General features: G+C 42.1%; 1 protein-coding gene across 1 annotated transcript; it reads left to right on the forward strand.

The window, feature by feature from the left end:
• The first annotated feature begins 363 nt into the window (after positions 1-363).
• On the forward strand, positions 364-13,396 carry GATM (glycine amidinotransferase). The gene is made up of 9 exons (XM_042039438.1): positions 364-473; positions 882-1,097; positions 5,466-5,661; positions 6,839-7,029; positions 8,329-8,466; positions 8,762-8,926; positions 10,670-10,733; positions 10,835-10,951; positions 12,371-13,396. Exons 1-9 carry the CDS (start codon positions 405-407, stop codon positions 12,481-12,483), a joined length of 1,269 nt encoding a protein of 422 aa, XP_041895372.1. The 5' UTR covers positions 364-404; the 3' UTR covers positions 12,484-13,396.
• The last annotated feature ends 5,707 nt before the right edge of the window (positions 13,397-19,103 follow it).

Below are 19,103 nucleotides of genomic sequence, written 5' to 3' on the forward strand. Positions count from 1 at the left end.
GAAATGAAATCCAGGTGTGCTGGAAGAAGCCGTCGGTCAGCTCTGGGGCTGTGTCTCCCGGGGCTGCCTCCGGGCTCGGCCGCTCCAGCCGCTCCTCCATCGGGGCTGCTGGGCCGGGAGCCGGGAGTGGGGGAGCGGGAAGCCGGGCCGGGAGCTGGGGAAGCCGGGCCGGGAGCGGGGGAAGCCGGGCCGGGAGCCGGGGGATCCGAGGCGGGGGAGCCGAGGCGGGGGAGCCGGGCCGGGAGCGGAGGAGCCGAGGCGGGGGAGCCGGGCCGGCCCCGCCCGGGGCCCCGCCGGGAGCCGCAGGCGGGCGCTGCCCCCCCGGGCTGGGCTGGGCCGGGCGCGCATAAAGCGGGCGGGCCGGGGCGGGCGCGGAGCCGTCCCGTGGTGTCCGGCCGGTAGAGATGCTGCGAGTGCGGTGCCTGCGCGGGGGCAGCCGGGGAGCCGAGGCAGCGCATTACATCGGCTCGCGGGTTGGTGCCGCGCCGATCCGGGGCTGGGGCTGAGGATGCTCCGTGCGGCGGGGTCCCGTGGGGCGCCTTGGCCGGGGTGCTCCGAGCCGCGACGGGAGGGTGCGGGACGGCCGCTGGCTTCTCTCACTGAGGTTCACCCACCCAGCATCCCCCCGCCTCGGTCTGCCAGTGCCGTGCTCTGATCTCCTTACGCTTCTAAACGAAATGTATCTTAAATAGCAAAATTTCCTTTTAGTATCTTCCAGGCCGTGAATAAATTAGAATGGCTGTAACAAGCCGTGTTTCTGTTAATACTCCAAATAACATACATTGCTTTGGGATTATAGTGTTAAGGCATTTGTGGGCTGGACCATAGCTTTTTGCCTTTTGTAAGGGAAGCATAACTTTCATTGTTATTTTTATTTTAAGCTTCGAGGAGTCTTTACAGGATGGGTGCAGCGAACTTTCCAGAGCACCCAGGCAGCTACGGCCTCCCAGAACACCTGTGCTGCTGATGACAAGGCTACAAGCCCTGTGCCCAAGGACTGTCTTGTTTGCTCATACAATGAATGGGATCCACTGGAAGAGGTCATTGTGGGAAGAGCTGAAAATGCTTGTGTCCCACCTTTTTCTGTGGAGGTGAAGGTAAACAATAAAAAAATAGCCGTAAATAGAAAATGTAGAATTTATGTATAAAATTTTCCTAAGCTTTACAATGCATAAGGTGTGGTGTTTACTCTTGAGGATTCTCCTTTCAAGATGGTTGTTTACATCAGTGAAACTTAACAGCATAGCCATGTTGGTGAGGGATGTGCTTTTTTCTTTGGACTTTCAACTGAATTAGCTGTTTTAACCAAAGTCACTATCGGAGAGAACCTCTAATATGTGTAATCTCCTCTAGTAGTATAGCCCTGATGTTATCAAAATGCACACACAAGCTTTTGAGATAGGTGGTTGGACTGATGAAACTTTAATTTGGCTTGAAGCTAAGTAGGGTTACCACTTGAAAGAAAAGCGTAGTTTTCTACTTAATAGTCTGAGCAAGATTGAGTTCTGTCGCTGTAGACTGACAGGACTCTTGTGTTAGAGAGCTCTGAAGTAGTTTACTGAAACTCCTGTGTGCTACAGTAAATATTTTGTGGAAATACATAGTCCACTGTTTTTTCAGGATTTTTCTGTGCCTAAAACTATGTCAGCAACCTAAATAAATTAATGTTTCTTTGTTCTCTGGAATCTTGTATTTAAAACAGTAACACTCAAATAGTGGGTTTGCCCCAGATTTTTGTATACTTGACCTGGACTTTAAAGTTGCTGAGTATGTTTGTTACTTGCATTTGTGGGCATGTTCTTGAGTCTTTTTCTTTCATTGTTACAGTACTCAAGTACTACCTGCAGGGCAGCATGTAATCCATGGCTATCACAGCAAAATGAGCTGGCACACAACTTCTGCCTGAGAGACCTTAGTAAAAACTTAAAGGACATCCTGACAGAATTGAACAAAAGACCTCAGTTAAAAAAAAAAAAAAAGAATTTTTATCTGACATTGAAAGAATGGCAAACAAAGATACCGAAAATATGTTTAAAGTGCTGGAAATGGTTGTTTAGGGGAAGTTTGAGATGGACTTGTATAGAAGACTTCTCTTCCCTTAGCCCTTTTTATATTTATATATATATATATGTATGTATATATATTTTTTTTTAGAATCTGGGTTATGTCTTTCAGAGACTCCAAAGATATCCTAGCAGCTTCAGAGAAGGAGGTGAATGAGGGTTAGCATTTCTAACATACAAGTGTATGTATGTGCATTTATGTAAGACTGACATAATAAATGTACAGGAAGAGTAAGGCAAAAGATGTCTAACATTTTACATTATAACATTAAATGAGGCAAAATTCTGTTCCTAACCAGTGGACAGGGCTTTGCTTTAGCACAAGAAAAAACATTTCAAGTGTCCAACTTGCTGAAGTGTCACATGCATGTTTTACTGCCTATGGAGCCAGAACTACTCACGTGAGGTCAGAACTTCACTTTCTCTTACATGTGATATCAAAAGCTCAGTGAGGAATGTCAAAGTGTAGGATTCCCTCTGCAATTCAAATACCTATGACTTGGGGTTAAAGCAAGCTTTGAATTTGCTTTCTGTCAATTGCCAAGTCCAGAACAGGTAATGGGAACAGAGCCAGCTGAGATATGGTTTCCTCTAGTTTTCTCTGCTTTTGTCTTAAATGTTGCTGTAGAAACTACAACAATAACACCTGGAAGGTGTTGCTGAATAATCCAAGCAGCAGTCCAGTCCTATCTTGACATTATTATTATTATTATTAATTGATTCATGATCGTTCAAATCTCCATGTGGCTGAAAGGTAAGGTGTGTATGTGTGTGTTGCTGCAGTGTAATAAAACAGCCAGAAATCCCCGTTCCTGCCTCTGTAAGTAGCAAAACTAGAGTTGATGGGTATCACATGCTGTCTGCTGAGTGCATGAGGGTCATTGCTTATGGAAACTGCAGTTTAAAACTAATGAATTCTGCTCTTATAACAAAAATTTGAAGCTTTGGACCTGAGACACTCTAAAAAATGTATCTCAAATTATAGCAGTTTGGTAAATACTTGTGTTGAGAATGTGTTTTAAGATTGTATGCATGTGTATTTACTAAATATTTAAATGCAGGTCGTATGGCTGCATTCAGCACTCTATTGTACTTTGAGACAAGGGTTTGGTGTACTCAACCGGTTTTGCTGTGATGTGGGAATGATGTGCTTGGCATAAGAAGGAGGAAGGAAGGAATTGAATAGGGAGCCCTGCATATCTGATGAATATTAATGAGCTGATACTTTATTGCATATCCTTTTCAGAGCTTGAAAAGGGCTATGTAAAGGTAAATACAGTATTTGGAAACTTGAAAAATCTTAGCATTAATTAGGAAGATCCCTTTTTTGAATCAGCACTTCAGTGAAAAATCCCAAAATTGAGATATATTCTTCTGAAGCAGTTAACAGTCAAGCAGTTGAACTTTATAGCTTTGTACTCTGCACTGCTTTTCAGTATATTTTGTGAATAATAATGCATTTTGGGTGAGGAGGTATTATTAACACAGATCACTATATCTTGAGTGAGAAGATGGGAGTGTGTACGTGTGTTTACTACGGAATTAGGCAAAAAGAATTTTGATCTGAACTTAAGTTTTAATATCCCAAATTTAATAACTGTCACTACTAGGTTTAAGGTACATCTTGATAATGTTAATTATTTTCCATGACAAATGTTTAAAGTAAATAGTAATGATAGGGAGCAATACTGGTGTTTCTTAAAGGCAATATTTCCTTACAGCATGCTCTTAAATTTCTTCCTGGAAAGGAAGAGTTTGTTTTAAATGTTGTCTTTTCTGTGTCCTATCCATGGTCCTTTTTGAACAGTCTGAACTGACTTGTGTGTGTATGACCAAAGGGGCCTGAAACGTCAACCATGATTTGCTCTGAAATACATGTCCCAGCCATACACCTTTTTCCCAGTTATTCAGAAGGCAGGGAATGTGAGTAGTGTTACAGTGTTAACCTGTATTCTGCTGTAACTTTTAAGATTACACCATTCCATTAGTGCAACACAAGTGTGGTTCCTCGGGTTTGAAAAAAAGCAGTACTAGAGGGCGTGGTGGAGAGAGGAGCTGCCCCTCTTAGGGATTGATGATATTCACATACACCACAGCTGGCTCTGGAAATAACCAGCTTCACTCCACAGGACTTTATCTCATTAGCAGAACATGTTTCCATAGGAATGTTAAGCACTTCATGTGATCTGCATGTGACTTCTGACCAGCTGGCAAGTTCGAGGTGATCAAATTACCCAAGACCGCACTTATAGAAAAAGAACAAATTCCCTCAGGAAGGATGGGAAGAAGCTTCAGTACTGGAGGAGCAGGATGCCCATGCTGAGGCTCTCTGTGTAAATGTTAAGGCTGAACTTCCTTTCTTCTCTCTTACCTCTGTAGCATGAGGCAAATATCCAGAAATAGTAGAGGATAGGGTGAATAGCCTGGATTGTTAAAGGGGATCAGGCATGCCTTCAGATGGATGGCCTTGCCTGCTCAGGCTCAGTGGCAGTGCTAGCACAAAAGAGTGTTATTGCTCTGATTTTGGTGAGAACATTGCGTTCTGAGAGGTAGTCAGGACTGCAGTGTCAGGAGACAACCTCATGTTTGGAAGGGCAGGTTCTCGTGCAACTCACTGCTGTCCCTCATGCTGCCTGAAGGAGATGGGGCTGACCTGTTCCTGACCCGTTCTGCTGTCATTCCAGAAGGGCTCCATGTGCACTTGCATCTCTGCTAACCCTGACACGACAGAGGACCATCAGACACATCAAACCCAAGCAGCATCACTTGTTTTGACTATATGCCTGGGTTTTCTCACCCATGAGAGCTAGGACATTATTTTGAATTTGTTTTAATGTAAGAAGGCTACCACAGCATTTCAGCAGAGGATTTAGGTCTGTAAAAGTTGTCCTTGCTTTAATCCAACCCTGGCAGATGAATTTAGTATCTTTTGCCTCTTCTAGACTGCTGCTGCACCTGAAGTGTGGCCCGTTTTGGCCAACGAGGCATGTTACCTGTGCTTGGGATGGCTTTAGAATTTCTGATGTCACCATTGTGACGGTGCTGAAGTGAGGTTGTAATAAGGTGGCTAGAGATGTGTGCCCTTTGGAGATGAGCTCAAGGTTGTTTTAATTTAAAAACATATCTGATAGCTTTATCAAATAGCAGAGTCTACAGTGTTTGGTGTGTTTGCACAAGTGTGCTGTAATGGGGACCTAATGGCCACTTGGCAATACTAGTCACTCAATACTAACTGAAGTGTAATGTAGTCAAAATATTGCAGGAATCAGATAAAAGGCACACTCCAACATGTTAGGACCAGGAACAAGAAACTTTGAATGTTAAAAATTGTGTCTTATGCATCTATTTCACTCCAAAATAACTGGTGCTTATTCTTTGTCACTTCATGTCCTTTTGTTTTAGGCAAACACATATGAAAAATATTGGGGATTTTACCAGAAATTTGGAGGCCAGAGTTTCCCCAAAGACCATTTAAAAAAAGCTATTGCTGAAATTGAAGAGATGTGCAATATTTTGAAGGGAGAAGGTGTTATTGTTAAGAGGCCGGATCCAATTGACTGGTCTGTGAAGTATAAAACACCTGATTTTGAGTCTACAGGTAAATGTTCTTCCATTGTTGAAGGTCTTGTCTGTTTAGCTCTTGTCTGAGGGATTTTGGATGTCATCTAGTCTACCTTCCAGCTAGGAGCAGGATTATCACCAGCACTGAGTGAGGTCAGTGATTGTTTTCTGTAGCTACAGCTTGGAAGATCTCCAGGGATGGAGGTTCTGCCACCTGATTTGCTGACCTGCTTCAGTGCTGTGTGAATTTCCTGATGAAAGGCCTTTGCCTGATACCCAACCTGAACTTCCCACACCAGCATCTCTTGCCAGGTTCCCACTCTGTTGTCACTGTCACTGCCAAGAAGTGTGAATCTGTCACGGCCCTCAAAGGGGGCTGTAGACTGTTACTGCTTTGTCCTGTACTTGCCACATGAAAGTCAAGTGCTCTAAGGCCCTCTGACTCTCTTGACAGCTCTTGGTTGGATCCTAGAGTTGGATCCATCTTAAACTATGGAGGACAAAACACCTGGAGGCAACAGTTTACCAGGAAGATCCTCAGAAGTATCAAGGAAATTTGAATTTCTCTTTACCTCCACACATTCCTCCATGTACAGCACCATATGGCTTTGGTTATCTGCAGTGAGAGCATACTGGCTCACCAAGCTTTGCATCAGGTGTAGTCCTCAGGCTTCTTTCATGTAAAATATGTTCTTAAATTGTTCCAGTGAAATTCAAATTCATTAAGGAACACATAATGAAAAGTCTAATGGGACTATTTCTGCACTAGTTCTGTGTTCCATCAAATTCCTCTTCTTTGCTATTCCTTTTTAAAAGGATAGTTTATAAAGAAATGATGCTCACTTGGAAAATTTGCTGCCCATCATCACTTTTTAAAGTCACCTGGGTAATTCATGAGCCTCAGTCTAGTTAATTTTCATGAACTGAATTGTGAAGTGGAGGCTTGATGGTGGATGGCTTTCATCTAGCTGTGAATTTGTATGAGTGAGGCTTCATAGCAAAATTTACATGGATTTTGAACAAAAAATGTTACTCTGAAAAATTACTGAAGACTGTAAGGACCTGACATTTTGTGCTGGCTTCCTCACGTTGCTAACAATGATTTTTGCAATTATTTTGGATAGAAATAATGGTAAAAAGAAAGATAGAAAGTGCATGAGCTGAAAAAGCTGAGAAATATCTATTTGTCTCATTAATGGCCACATTCCTTTCAGGTATGTATGCTGCCATGCCAAGAGACATCCTGTTAGTGGTGGGAAATGAAATTATTGAAGCACCTATGGCTTGGCGTGCTCGGTTCTTTGAGTACAGGGCATATAGACGACTAATCAAAGATTATTTCAACAGTGGTGCTAAGTGGACAACTGCCCCCAAACCCACAATGGCAGATGAACTCTATGATCAGGTACTGTTCTAATTTTCCTTCAGAATTTCAGTTCTTGTTATACAGAATTCTGTGGATAGTATCAACCTGGTATCTACAATTCACAGAACTGTGGGGGGGAATGACACAAAACAACTCTGGAGACTTGGTTTTTTTTCTAGTGGATGCAAATGTGCTGTAGCCTTTCCAGCTGAAACTCAGAGTGTGCAATTAGACAACAAGGAACAGGAAGTTGTGTCTATTGAATTCCTCTGCTTTGAATTGTTTTGGTTACTGGCTGTAACTGAGCATTACTAAAGAGGAAGGAATGCTAGAAAAACATCCCAGAGATTACTTTAAATCATGAAGATTCCCTGAGAATGTCCATATGTCCTGGGTGCATTAAGAAAGTGGGAAATAATATAAATTTTGTCATAGAAAAAAAACCAAGCCCTCATAATCCTTGTTTTGCATGATGATTAGTATTTTGAAAGTTACATAAAAGAAATAGTGAAGGATCTAAACTGTATTTACCTTCCAAATATTTTGATGAATAATTTCTTGATTTTATTTCTAATAATTTTGATTTGGACAATTTTGGTAGTTTCCTTTAGGCCCCCAAATGCATCAGAACCTTGGTGATGGCATTTCCAATAAATGCCATTATGGAATGATTGCAACTTTCTGGGAACAGTGTCATCAATGATGCAAAGAAGCCTTTGTTAAACAAAATTACCTTAGAGTCACCTTCAGAATTAGAAAACTTCTAGACCCTGTAGCTGCTTACCTGGTATTTTTCATTTGTGCTGATTTTTACATCTCTCTTGTTCTTAATTGCCTTGTTTAATTTAAAAATTATTTATAACAATCAAGATCCATCTTCTAATTTGAAGTACTGCTCCATTCCAAAATATGGAAAAGTAGGGAGTCCACATTCATTAGGAAATAGCTTCCATTCCAGCATTTCTGTCACTGTGCAGTGATTTGTTGGACTGGCAGTTAAACTCCATGAGTACTGAATAATGAATACTTTTGATCACGAAGTGAGAATATTATCCACACAGTGATTCTGAAGAGCAATTAATTTCTTGATATAACTCTTGTCTCTTATCTCATGACCTATTCTTGAATGTGCTTAAAGCCTTTCATTTTTATGTCCACATTTAGATTTTCTTTTCTATTCTAGTAAGAAGGAACCAAAACCACCTCCAAGGAATATACTAGCCATCAGTATTAACACATTTTGCTAATTTCAAATTACTCTTCAGTAGCAAGTTATTTGAGAACTTTCTTTTAACATCTCCAACCTAAAGTTGGTGTTGTTCTCTTTTCTACAACTAGAGTTACCCAATCCACTCTGTTGAAGACAGGCATAAACTGGCTGCTCAGGGAAAATTTGTAACTACTGAATTTGAGCCATGCTTTGATGCTGCTGACTTCATTAGAGCTGGAAGAGATATCTTTGTACAAAGGAGCCAGGTAAACAAAGCTTTCTTTCCAACAGTTTTGGTATCTATATTAATGATTGGTATTGTGTCTTTTTAAATTCCTGAGCAGCATTAAAATAAAGAGTGTTGACAAAAGAGAATGCTATGTATCACAGAGTGTTTAATACACAGGATAAGACTGCCTTCCAGCGAAGGGGTAAGCTAAAGGCACAAAATTCTCTATTATTTTGGCTTTAAATATTTAATTAAATAAAACCTTAGACAAACTAAACTTGGGTGCAGTTTATATTCTAGCCTAGTAAAGCTTAATTTGTCCTGTTTTTCAGGTTACAAACTACATGGGTATTGAATGGATGAGGCGACACCTTGCACCAGACTATAGAGTGCACATAATATCCTTTAAGGATCCCAACCCTATGCACATTGATGCCACTTTTAATATCATTGGGCCTGGTCTTGTGCTCTCTAACCCGGACCGTCCCTGCCATCAGGTGAGGGTGTACAAGGGGGGAAAGTGGCTTGTGTTTAAAAATCACTCAGCTGGGTTAGTTCCCTGCTGGGCAACTACTCTTCCACACATTCCACTGTGTGTTGCTTCCTGGGTATATGGTTAAATATGATGGAAGTAATCTGATTTTTAATAATGTATCAAAGCAAGCACCTGGGATGTACTACTTCTCTGAACACTTCTGCTATTTAAATACTTGAATTGTATCCTAAGAGAAATTGAAGGGTTTCTGCTGCTCAGATGAGAAATCTCCCTTTTTATTCCTATTTTGGAAGCCTCTCCTCTGGTGTTAGTTGAACTATTGGCAGGAAGCTGGTAGTTGCTCAGGCATTCAGCTTTGAATAACTGAGCAAGAAATACCTTCTGAAGAGCAGGGAAGAGGACAGACATATAAAACCTGCTACTACACTCTTGAAAAAGCTAATATTGCTGTCAGCACAATGAGGTCAGAAAGCCTTCCAGAGGGTGAGAGCTCGTCTCTGTTACAGTCATGTCACCGGCACTGCGGTGCTTGAGGACTTTTGTGAGGATCCCCGTGACTTCAGAAGCTGTACAACCACATGGGAATAGCTGAGCTGACACTGAATCAGAGGGATAAAGCTGGGTGCTGCACATTTTGGAGCCATGTGCAGAGCACAGCTCCCAAAACCAGTGTTTAGTCTCTTCTCAGCAAGTGCTTTCAATGCACGTGGTTTAATTGAATTACTGCCTCTTTTAGCATCCATTCTGAGAATCTAATTTTAAAAACAGTCTTCGTTTTTCCTCCCCTTTCCCCTTCCACAGTTTTTTGTAATCTCACTTGAAAGAGGATGTTTTTTGGTCTCCTTGTATTAAACCCATGTTCTGGAACTATTTCCAGCGAAAACTGCTGTCCGTGTCAATAGAAAAGATAAATGCAGCTTGCTTTCATAAAAACTGGTTTGGCAGTTCTGCATGACCGGGAAGTGGTGGGGGTGTGTCTGAATGGTGCGGATGAAAGGGGTCTTTTCTTGAACGGTGCCGATGAAAGGGAGCTTTTCTCTGAAATGCTGGCAGGCCAGGCTGGTTATGGCGTGTTCTGTATTGGAGCTCCACCTCGAGGTAAGGCTGGGACACTCGCAAATACTCTTCCAGCTCTTCAGACAATGAAGCTCAAAAGTCAATTCTCCTTGAGCCAAATTATCCTCCTCTTATTTTTAACTTAACTGTGTAAATCTTAGAGACAGAAATTATTCCTTAGGATGCCTTTACATTGGTCCCTTTGTTAAATGAACTGCATATTAATTTTCTTATAAAGTGTGCAGGAAAGGTAATTAAGTGTTATTTCTGCTGGGTTTGCTTTTAGGAACATCAGTGTAATTCATATCAATGGCTTTTACAATCATATGGGAAGAAATGACACAAAAAAAGATAATTGAATATGTTTCAGTTGTTACCAATACATTTACTTAACAAGACTCAAACTGCAAATGCTACCTTTTGTCTTTAACATACCTTAGTATACCTAGAATATGTAAAATCAAGAGAAACAAATGCTATTGGCATGCAAAATCTAAAAAGACTTTAAAAAAATGCTTGTTTGAGAATGGGGATTGCAGATGAAGCCTGAATGAGGGCCAGAAAAGTGAACTGAGGGCAGGGGTTGTCATGCATGTTGGAATATTCTGGGAAAATCTGGCAAAGGCTGGAGGACATAATGTGATACTCTAAGAACCCTCTTGAGAATATATTTAAATTGCTCTTCCAGATTGAGCTCTTCAAGAAAGCCGGCTGGACTGTGATTCAACCCCCAGTGCCCCTCATCCCAGATGGTACAGTCACTCTTCCTTTTCTAAGGATTCCAAGAGTGTTCTTAAGGGTATTAATGTGGAGTAACGTTGGTACAGTACAAGGTTTATTCTCCTGTGTTTAGATCACCCACTGTGGATGTCTTCTAAATGGCTCTCCATGAATGTCCTAATGCTGGATGAGAAACGTGTCATGGTGGATGCCAACGAGACATCGATTCAAAAGATGTTTGAAAAGCTGGGTATGTCCTAACACACTTCCACATATACGTAAAAGAAAATTATTGTGCCACCAGCCAGGGTAAATGAAGGTTTCACTTAAAGTAGTCAAAGCAGGCAGCACTGGGAAAAGGACTCACACAGTTGGATCAGCAAGCAAGAATCATTCAGTGATTTTTCTCCTGAATACTTCAGTCATAGAAATACCGTCTTCTTTTGCCCCCTACATTTTGCTGCACATAAAGGTATGAGTAGCAACTAAAGTTACTGCTAGAATGCCTTTGAATGAGCTTTTTTAATGCAAACTGTCTGTTCAGTTTAAGGTCAACATGTGTCTTGGAGAGGCTGAGTGCACCTCTTGCTGAATGATGCAGAGCAGGCTGTCATTGCCAAAACGCTTCTGATTTTTCTAGTTGCAAACTCATTGTACTTTAAAATGTCAAATGAAGACACTTAACCCAGGTATTTCTGCTCCTTTATGGAGAATCTCAGACCTGTGAGATGTAACTTCATGAGTTCCTTCAGATATGCAGTGACAGGAGAACTGTAACTGAACATAAAATCTGGAAGTCTTATCATTCACAGCTTCTCAGTCTTAGGTTGTTTTAATGCATGACCAAGGAGTTGAGGATTTATAAATGCTTGAAAGTACTTAAAAAATGAGGCTATTAATGCTAATCATGGCTTATCTTTCACACTTGAACTTCACAGTCTATGTAAGTTCTAAATAAACTCTGGTAGTCAGAAAGTTTGTAGGACTGAGAACAAAACTATTTCTGACCTAGATGATAGATTCTACTGAGCTGCTCCTGAGCTCCTGAAAGTACTGAGAAGCAAAAAGGCAAACTCTGTAACAGAGGAGTTGTCTGATCCTTCTGTTAGGACTTTGTATAAGCTGAGCCACAGCTGAAACATCAGAGCTGAACAAAAAGGGGGAGGAAGCTTAACCTAGGTAGTATTTGTAAGAGCCACTTTTCCCTTTCAGAGAAGGGTGAGTCAGAGCTATCTCCCTTGAATACTTCTTTTCTTGAAAGGCACTTGAAAGAGCACGTTCAGTGTCTGAACCATAAATGTTCACACATATTTATGAAAATGTGTCCTGATCATATATTGTCACAGAATTTCAGCTAATTCTTCACACACCTCAAAACCTGAATTTATCTTTTTACTACTGGCATGTCGTAACACACCGGACATTGGCTGTGCTCCAGGCACTGTGTATTCCTGAGGGTATCACCAGAATAAACAAGCCAGCGATGTTCCTTGTTTGTTCTCTACCTAGAATTTGCTAAAATAAATTCTTAACAAAGTAGAAGGAAATACCTTTCACACTTGCACCTAGCCGTATGATGTATATAAAGTATCATCCAGTGCTCTGATCAGAGCTTGCCACGTGAAGCTGAGAGTCTAATTTTAAAGTGTGCATTGTATATTTCTTCCAGGCATTTCTACAATTAAAGTGAACATTCGCCATGCCAATTCTCTGGGAGGTGGCTTCCACTGCTGGACGTGTGACATCCGCCGCCGTGGCACCCTGCAGTCTTACTTGGACTAGGGATGAGCCACACAGGTAGCAATGGTTCAGCTTCTAAAATAGGCATAGGAAATGAGCAAATCACTGTCACTCTTGTTAAAATGGCTGCATGAGCTCTACTGCTTGGTAAGTGGTGTCCTCATAATGGTCTGGGAAATGTTTTATTCTTAAATAGCCTTCACCCTTCACTGTCACTACTTCCATCAGCAATGCAGGTTTTCTGGCTGCCTTTTTGAAAGACATCCTCCATCTATGAAGCCTTTTCACATTGGCTTTGAATGTAAAAGCTTGACAAGACAGCTAAGAGGCCTTGTTAGAATAGCTTGGCCACTAATACTGGATATCTACCTCTGTCTAGTTACCTTATCAAATAGGCAGCTTGAAATGTGAAACTTGAGTAAACTTTTCTTATTCCTTTAATCACTTTATCCTTCTAATATATTCATGTCTAATGAAGTTGAAATAGATGAAACTGTATAGATCTCTTAGGGAACCATGTAATCTTATCGTGTTTTTCATGTCTAGCCATACAGATATTTACAGAGAGTTTTCACTGATCTAACTTTTGAGACATGTTCACTTACTTGCCATGTTCTTCTACATTTTCTTCTGATGTATGTTATGCACCTGAGTACTTTTTTATATTGCTTTTTGTATTGCTGAAATTGGCTTTTATTTAACTTTTAAGTGTACAAATGATAGCTAATATTCTGCTTGTACAGGTTTCATTCTGAGTTGTTTACATAACTTAAAAAGAAGCACAAAACAAAAACCCAACAATAACCTTAAGCTTCCGACATCTTACAATCCGGTCTTCCTTCAGCTGTAGCAGATACAGGAATATGTATCAAACATGCCAGATGCCATGAAGGAATTTGAGTATTGATTCCTGAATATGTACTTTTTATGCTAATAAAGTTTTTTGCATTCTCAATTTGTTGCCCTTCTGTTCATGTGTAAGTATGAAATGTCACAACTTGCTGGTTGTGACAAGGCATGTGTGCTTGCATAGATGCCTGTAATAAAGACTGCTCATGTCTGCTTTTCAGATAAGATATGATTGCTTCTTAAAGTACCAGCACCAAGCCAGAGAGGATGTGGAACAAAGGTAAAGCCTCTGAGGCAGGATTAATCTCTTGATTGTGTGTGTAGTTGGTGGCTGGGAATGCTGAGGGCCAATGGGATACAAACTGCAGGAACTGGGCGGGGGTGTTCGCCCTACTTGGTGGGCAAAAGGGAAAGAAAAGCCAAATGAGCTGCATCACTTTTACTTTTCCAGTCCCCCATCCCACCAGGGAAAGTGAGCAGGAGGCTCTGTGGGGCTTCACTGCTGCCTGGGGGTAAAACCCAGCAATCTGACAGATGTTGCTTTCGGGCTGTGGCTCTACATTACTTGGAGTCTGTGGGAGCAGCCTCATTTCTTTTCCACCGAACAACGAGAAAATAATCTCTGCCTTTGCACTGGTCTTTATTTCTATAATCTGGGAGTTCCTGGGCTGCAGGCGCTGCTAACACAGCTAATTGCAAGCTCTCTCTTGAAATATGTGTTAGTAATGGTGGATTTGTCTCCACAGCCATCTGTGTCTCATTTTGCCCATAAGATGTTTTTGGTATTCTGGCCTCATTGTGAGCTTTGTCTAGGACAAGAGAAGTTTAATCCCGACACCGAAATGTCGAATTTTATCCGGGAAGTGCTGGCACAGCCCAGTGAGAGCAGCACTAGAGGGTGCTGCTGTGACGCCAGTAACTTTCCTCCAGTCTATCCTAAGGGATGTTTTAGAACCACTTTTTGTTTATTCATCTTATTTCTGATGGCGTTTTGATTAAAGTCCTTGGAAACACCTGAAGATATTTCTTAGCTGTAGATATAATTTGTTTGATAATACAAAAAGTACTATTTATCAGCCTCAAAAAGTACATATCTATATATGTGACAATAATGGCTCTGAGTGTAGGGACACAGACATTTCCTCAAGGGCTGGTGGTATTGTTTAGGATTGCATAGGTTGTCAGAAATTAAATCAGGCCAAATGAGGATGATTGTTGCATTTTTAAACCTCCCTCACGTGGGCTGAGCATCACATGTTTTGACATAGCCATTAACTTTAAAACTGTGGCCCAAAAGCCACACATTTATGGGGTCATCCTCTGTTCTTTTAGATACCTTCTTGGGGTTCAGTTATGCCTCCTTCTTTACAGGAAACTAAGACTAAATATTGGGATTTTATTGAGACCCAGTACAGGTGAGATTTCTGTGGATGATGTGGTCTATGTTGGTAATTCTTATGCCCTCAAATTACTTCTAGAGTATTTCCTTCAGTTAATGAAAATATATAGCTTGCTCTTAGAAATATAAAATGTATTTTGAATAACTAGAATTTAAGATGAACTGCAATCTATTCACATTACCCTTAAGAAATTCCAAGTCATTAGGACCAAATGCAATTTAACTTTCTACAGAAGCAGGAATTGCTTGTGAACTGCACGTTATTTCTTTTGCAAGTTGAAATATCATCTTGGTAGTACCTCATTTATGCTGCACTTTTGAACAGCAAATCTAAATCCAAACACAGTCTCCCCTGTTTCCTCTTTTGTCTGTATTACCTCTGAGTCAGCAAGGCACTGAAATAACTGCTGGGTGACCTGCTTGATGTTCATAAGGACGTTGGGTCGAGTTTGACCCTAAGTAGTTGTAATACTGAACTGTGTTCAAGGGAGCTACAGTTCAGTGACCCAGGTTTTGTTACTCAGCTCATGCAGAACTTGTGAGGTTTTGTCCTGCAGGTGAGCAATACAACTGCCACTGGGCGTGGGGCATCCGTGAGAACAGGAAGTGATAACACATTTGGGGTTTTTAAAATATCATTGAAAGTACCATTGCTTGACACTTGGTCACTATTTATCTAGTACTTAATACATACAAGTATTTGGTTTACCACAGGCTTTTCTCTCACGGGAGGAAACAGTCGTTGCATCCCTCAGTGTGGTAGTGGCAGTGGAGGGTGTGGGCTTGCTGTTCTCAAGAGTCATAAATTCTGGAGACTGAGGAATTGCATACATCCCTCTTCATTTCAGGGCAAGAATACGTGAACCCAACTTCTTTGGTCTTGTGGTGGGTTGGACTTTTCTTGGGATTGCTGGCATCAGGAGCTGGCATCTCGTGCTGCAAGGTGTTATGGTGCCCTAGGGAGTTCCTGAAAAGAAGGGTGAAATGGGAATGGCTGCCTTGATTTGAAACAAGGCATGAAGAAACCTCATTCCTCTGCAAAGCAAAGCCCTCCTAAAAGAGTCCCCTGCAGCACCTCGTACAAGGTACCTGAGATGGCTTTCTTTGAAGGGATAGGTTTCTCCTCCAACCCTATTTATAAAGCCCCATTCCTTGGGAGAACTCAAGGGCTGTCAGAAAGATGGTAAATATTGTCATGAAAGGAGAATAAAAAAGAATTGCAAAGACTGAATTACTTGGCCAAAGGTGAAAGAGGAAACCAGACTAGACATGGAGATAAATTCTCTGTCTTCTGTGTGTGTGGCTTGTACTTTAACCACATTGCCATTCTCTTTTCTCTATATGCAGTAATGTGTGGTAATTGGGATGCTGGCCAAGGGAAGGCAGGGAGGGGATTGCAGCAGTTGTCCTTATCAATTGTTAGGCAATGATTTCACAATTGTAGCTCATTTTCTTCACTGTGAAGCTGAGAGACAGGCTGTACTGCACCACTGCTGTCTGCAAACACCATCATATTCAGATCCTGCCCCTGCTTCTGCTAAAAGATAAGCACAGTATCATGAAAAATGTTTCCTAAACAAGAAAAGATTTATAATGGTCAAACACTCAAGGTATGCCTAGCAAATACCAAAACCTAAATCCTTTGCAATGATCTTCAAGATGCTGTCATTTCCCTGATAACCTGGGCCCCTGAGTTCAGCTCACAACCTTTTGTAACGGGAGCAAACAGGTTTATTTCACTATACCAAGAGTCCATGCTGTCTCACAGCAGCCCTGATCCCTGCCTTGCAGCTTATCTTGAGAAGGAAAAAAAAATTAAACCTTTGTTTAGTGCTGGCTAACAGTGTTAAAGTTACAGCAGGCTCTATTAACCTGTTCTGACACGTCTGCTTGAGGCAGCAGATTGGAAATGCCAGGCCAGGGCATCTCCCACAAAGGGCAGCCTTACCAGGGCTTGGGTCAAAGCCTGTCAGATCTGAGGTCCTGGTTTTATGCTTGCACCCACCATGTGTGTAGCTGAACATGCAGTTTGCTGAGGTCTGAACAGTGCTGGGATGCCACTAATGGCCAGCACTGCCAGGCTCGGGGCAGCTTGGAATAAACCTGCCCCCAGACTGATGTCAAATGCACCATGTCTGTGGCACTGGTGCCTTCCCTCTGGTCTGCCTTCCCGTGTGGGTCTTCTTGATGGTGTGAGCTCAGCTGGGAGCCTTCTGCTCTGGGGATATTTGCAGGACCTCTTTGGTCTGCTGGACCACCTACTTTTGTGAACCTGAAGTCTCCTCTCTATTGAGTTTACTTGAATCTGGCCCCGTTTCAAGGAACTCAGGCAGAGCCCACAAGTAATACAGAGCAACTTCCTTAGGAAAAAAAACAAGAAACAGTTTTTAGCTTTCCTGGCTGGTCCAGAAGTAGTAAAGTAATTTCAGACATGTTCAAGGTACTTTCTGTTTGCCTCTGCATTTGAAATGCAAAGAGCTATTTTGTCTCTGTGGCTCTTCCATTTAACAGCAGCTTCTGCTCTCCTGTAGAGGTGAGTGTTGTTCCTGCCTGCTTTCTGAGGGAGAAACTCCAGCATGCTGTGGGCGATCCTGAAATAAAAAAGGAAACTGATACCCAGCTGCAATTACAGCTCTCACTTCCTGATCTCCGCTCCTGGGCTGTACTTCAAAGCCATCTTTAGAGCCATTCTGCACTTTCCCTTTTCTTTTTCATCCTTTCCTTTCCTGGTGGACTTCGACATCAGGACTGAGGACGCACAAACAGGCTTGGTATTGGGGCTACATCCTCAGCTGCAAGTCCCCTCCAGATGGGGGAAAGAGCCGCCACCGTTTTACAGGGAAAACCACCAAGCTGCAGAGACAAATGTGTCTGGCCTGTCGTTGCCCAAGAAGCTTGTGACTCATCCATGGGGAGAGTTCTGATTTCCTAAATTAGTTTAGAGTAAACCAAGCTGTGGGCTATCCTTCCTGTGATCTGACACAACTCGAAACAGATGTCTGGTTTACACTAAAGGTTGAAGCTGAAAACCTTGTGAGTTTGCTTCTCCACAGCAACCATAGGAAAGTTTATCTTATGTTATGCTGCGTGTGTGGAAAGTGCTTCCTTTGATTGCTCTGTTTTAAATTAGGAAATGGCCAATTCAAAACCAAAAAAACCTGTGAAAGTTACTGCCACAGAATGTCATCAAAGCAGAAGACATAACACGGACACCTACGTGGATAATGAGATACAGAACTTTTGCTTGGTATTTAATGCAAGGAAACTTCAGAAGGCTGAGTTTGCCTACTCTGGAACACACCTAATATGTCACTAAATGGGTGACCTTAAAGAGGAACCAGAGAAAAAACAAAATGCAAAGCAATTTGATATTTCAGGCAGGCCCCTTGCCTGCTCTCTTAAAATTCAAATGGCAATCAGTGATCAGAGATTTTTTTTTTGCCCAAGAGAGTTAAAGGCATGGTGGAAAAAAGAGTTCTTGAAGCTGCTGTAATAAACAGCCCTTGTGAATAATTGGGGCAAAGATTGGTACAGTCCCCTCCCCGTTCCTGTCTCGCACCCTGCCTGAGGCTGAGCTGACTCCCAGCTGGGCAGGAAGGGCTGGCAGAGGTGCCCCGGGAGCCAGGACTGAGACACCCTGGGGTTCTGTGCTGTGAAAGCTCTTTGGCTCTCAGAAAATGACCTGAGCATACAAAATGACAGAAAGGGACATTTAAACTTGGTAAATATTCGTAGCAGAGTCTTCCAGCTGGGAAGGGAGTACCTCATCTGGTTATCTGCTGGTTTGGAGAGTGAGTTCATGTGAATTATTTCAAAAGAGACAAAACTGGCTCAGCTATGTTGCCGCAGTGAAATGAGCCTGTGCCCAGGAGCCCAGGGACTGCAGGCTTCTGCTGGGCACTGGGAGAAGGCTGGGCTGGGGTTACACTTGTGCATGTGGGGATAAGCCAGCTTTGCTTTTTCCTGAGCTTGTGCGGGCAAAGGAGAGAAGGAGCCTGCCTGTCAGTAGAGAGGGATGCAAGTTTGATGAGGACACTGAACATCTACAGTGCACTGTTTGCTGGTTAAGCTACTAATGCTGAGTCTCACAGTGTAGGAGGGGAAACTGAGGCACAGGGCTTTTGATTTACCCCTCGAAATCACAGAATCAGTGGCAGAGACAAGCTAAGTTGCTGGTTTCCAAATCTGCACTCGCTGTTTGCCTTGCTCTCTCCATGAAGACACACCTATGCCCTCACAATTCTTGCCTTTTTTGCCACATTTGTCTTCACGTCTTTGAAACAAATACATAATCAAGCAATGTGTACACTGGGCTCAGTCTGTTGTACCCTACTTAGTGTTTGAGGGTTGTAACTATTATGTCACAATGTCTCGGTTTTGAAAGACAGGTGTCTGCTAAGGAAGGCAGAGGCCC

Source organism: Corvus kubaryi, unplaced genomic scaffold, assembly GCF_017639235.1.
Source record: "Corvus kubaryi isolate FWS band 111438036 unplaced genomic scaffold, C.kubaryi_AGA036_p1.0 37394, whole genome shotgun sequence".
In the NCBI taxonomy this organism is placed as follows: domain Eukaryota; kingdom Metazoa; phylum Chordata; class Aves; order Passeriformes; family Corvidae; genus Corvus; species Corvus kubaryi.

Excerpts from the sequence above, each read along its gene's own strand:
- GATM (XM_042039438.1), top strand. The coding sequence starts at position 405 with ATGCTGCGAGTGCGGTGCCTGCGCGGGGGCAGCCGGGGAGCCGAGGCA. Across the intron at positions 8,927-10,669 it reads CGGACCGTCCCTGCCATCAG|ATTGAGCTCTTCAAGAAAGC; the intron begins GTGAGGGTGTAC and ends TTGCTCTTCCAG. Across the intron at positions 10,734-10,834 it reads AGTGCCCCTCATCCCAGATG|ATCACCCACTGTGGATGTCT; the intron begins GTACAGTCACTC and ends TCCTGTGTTTAG.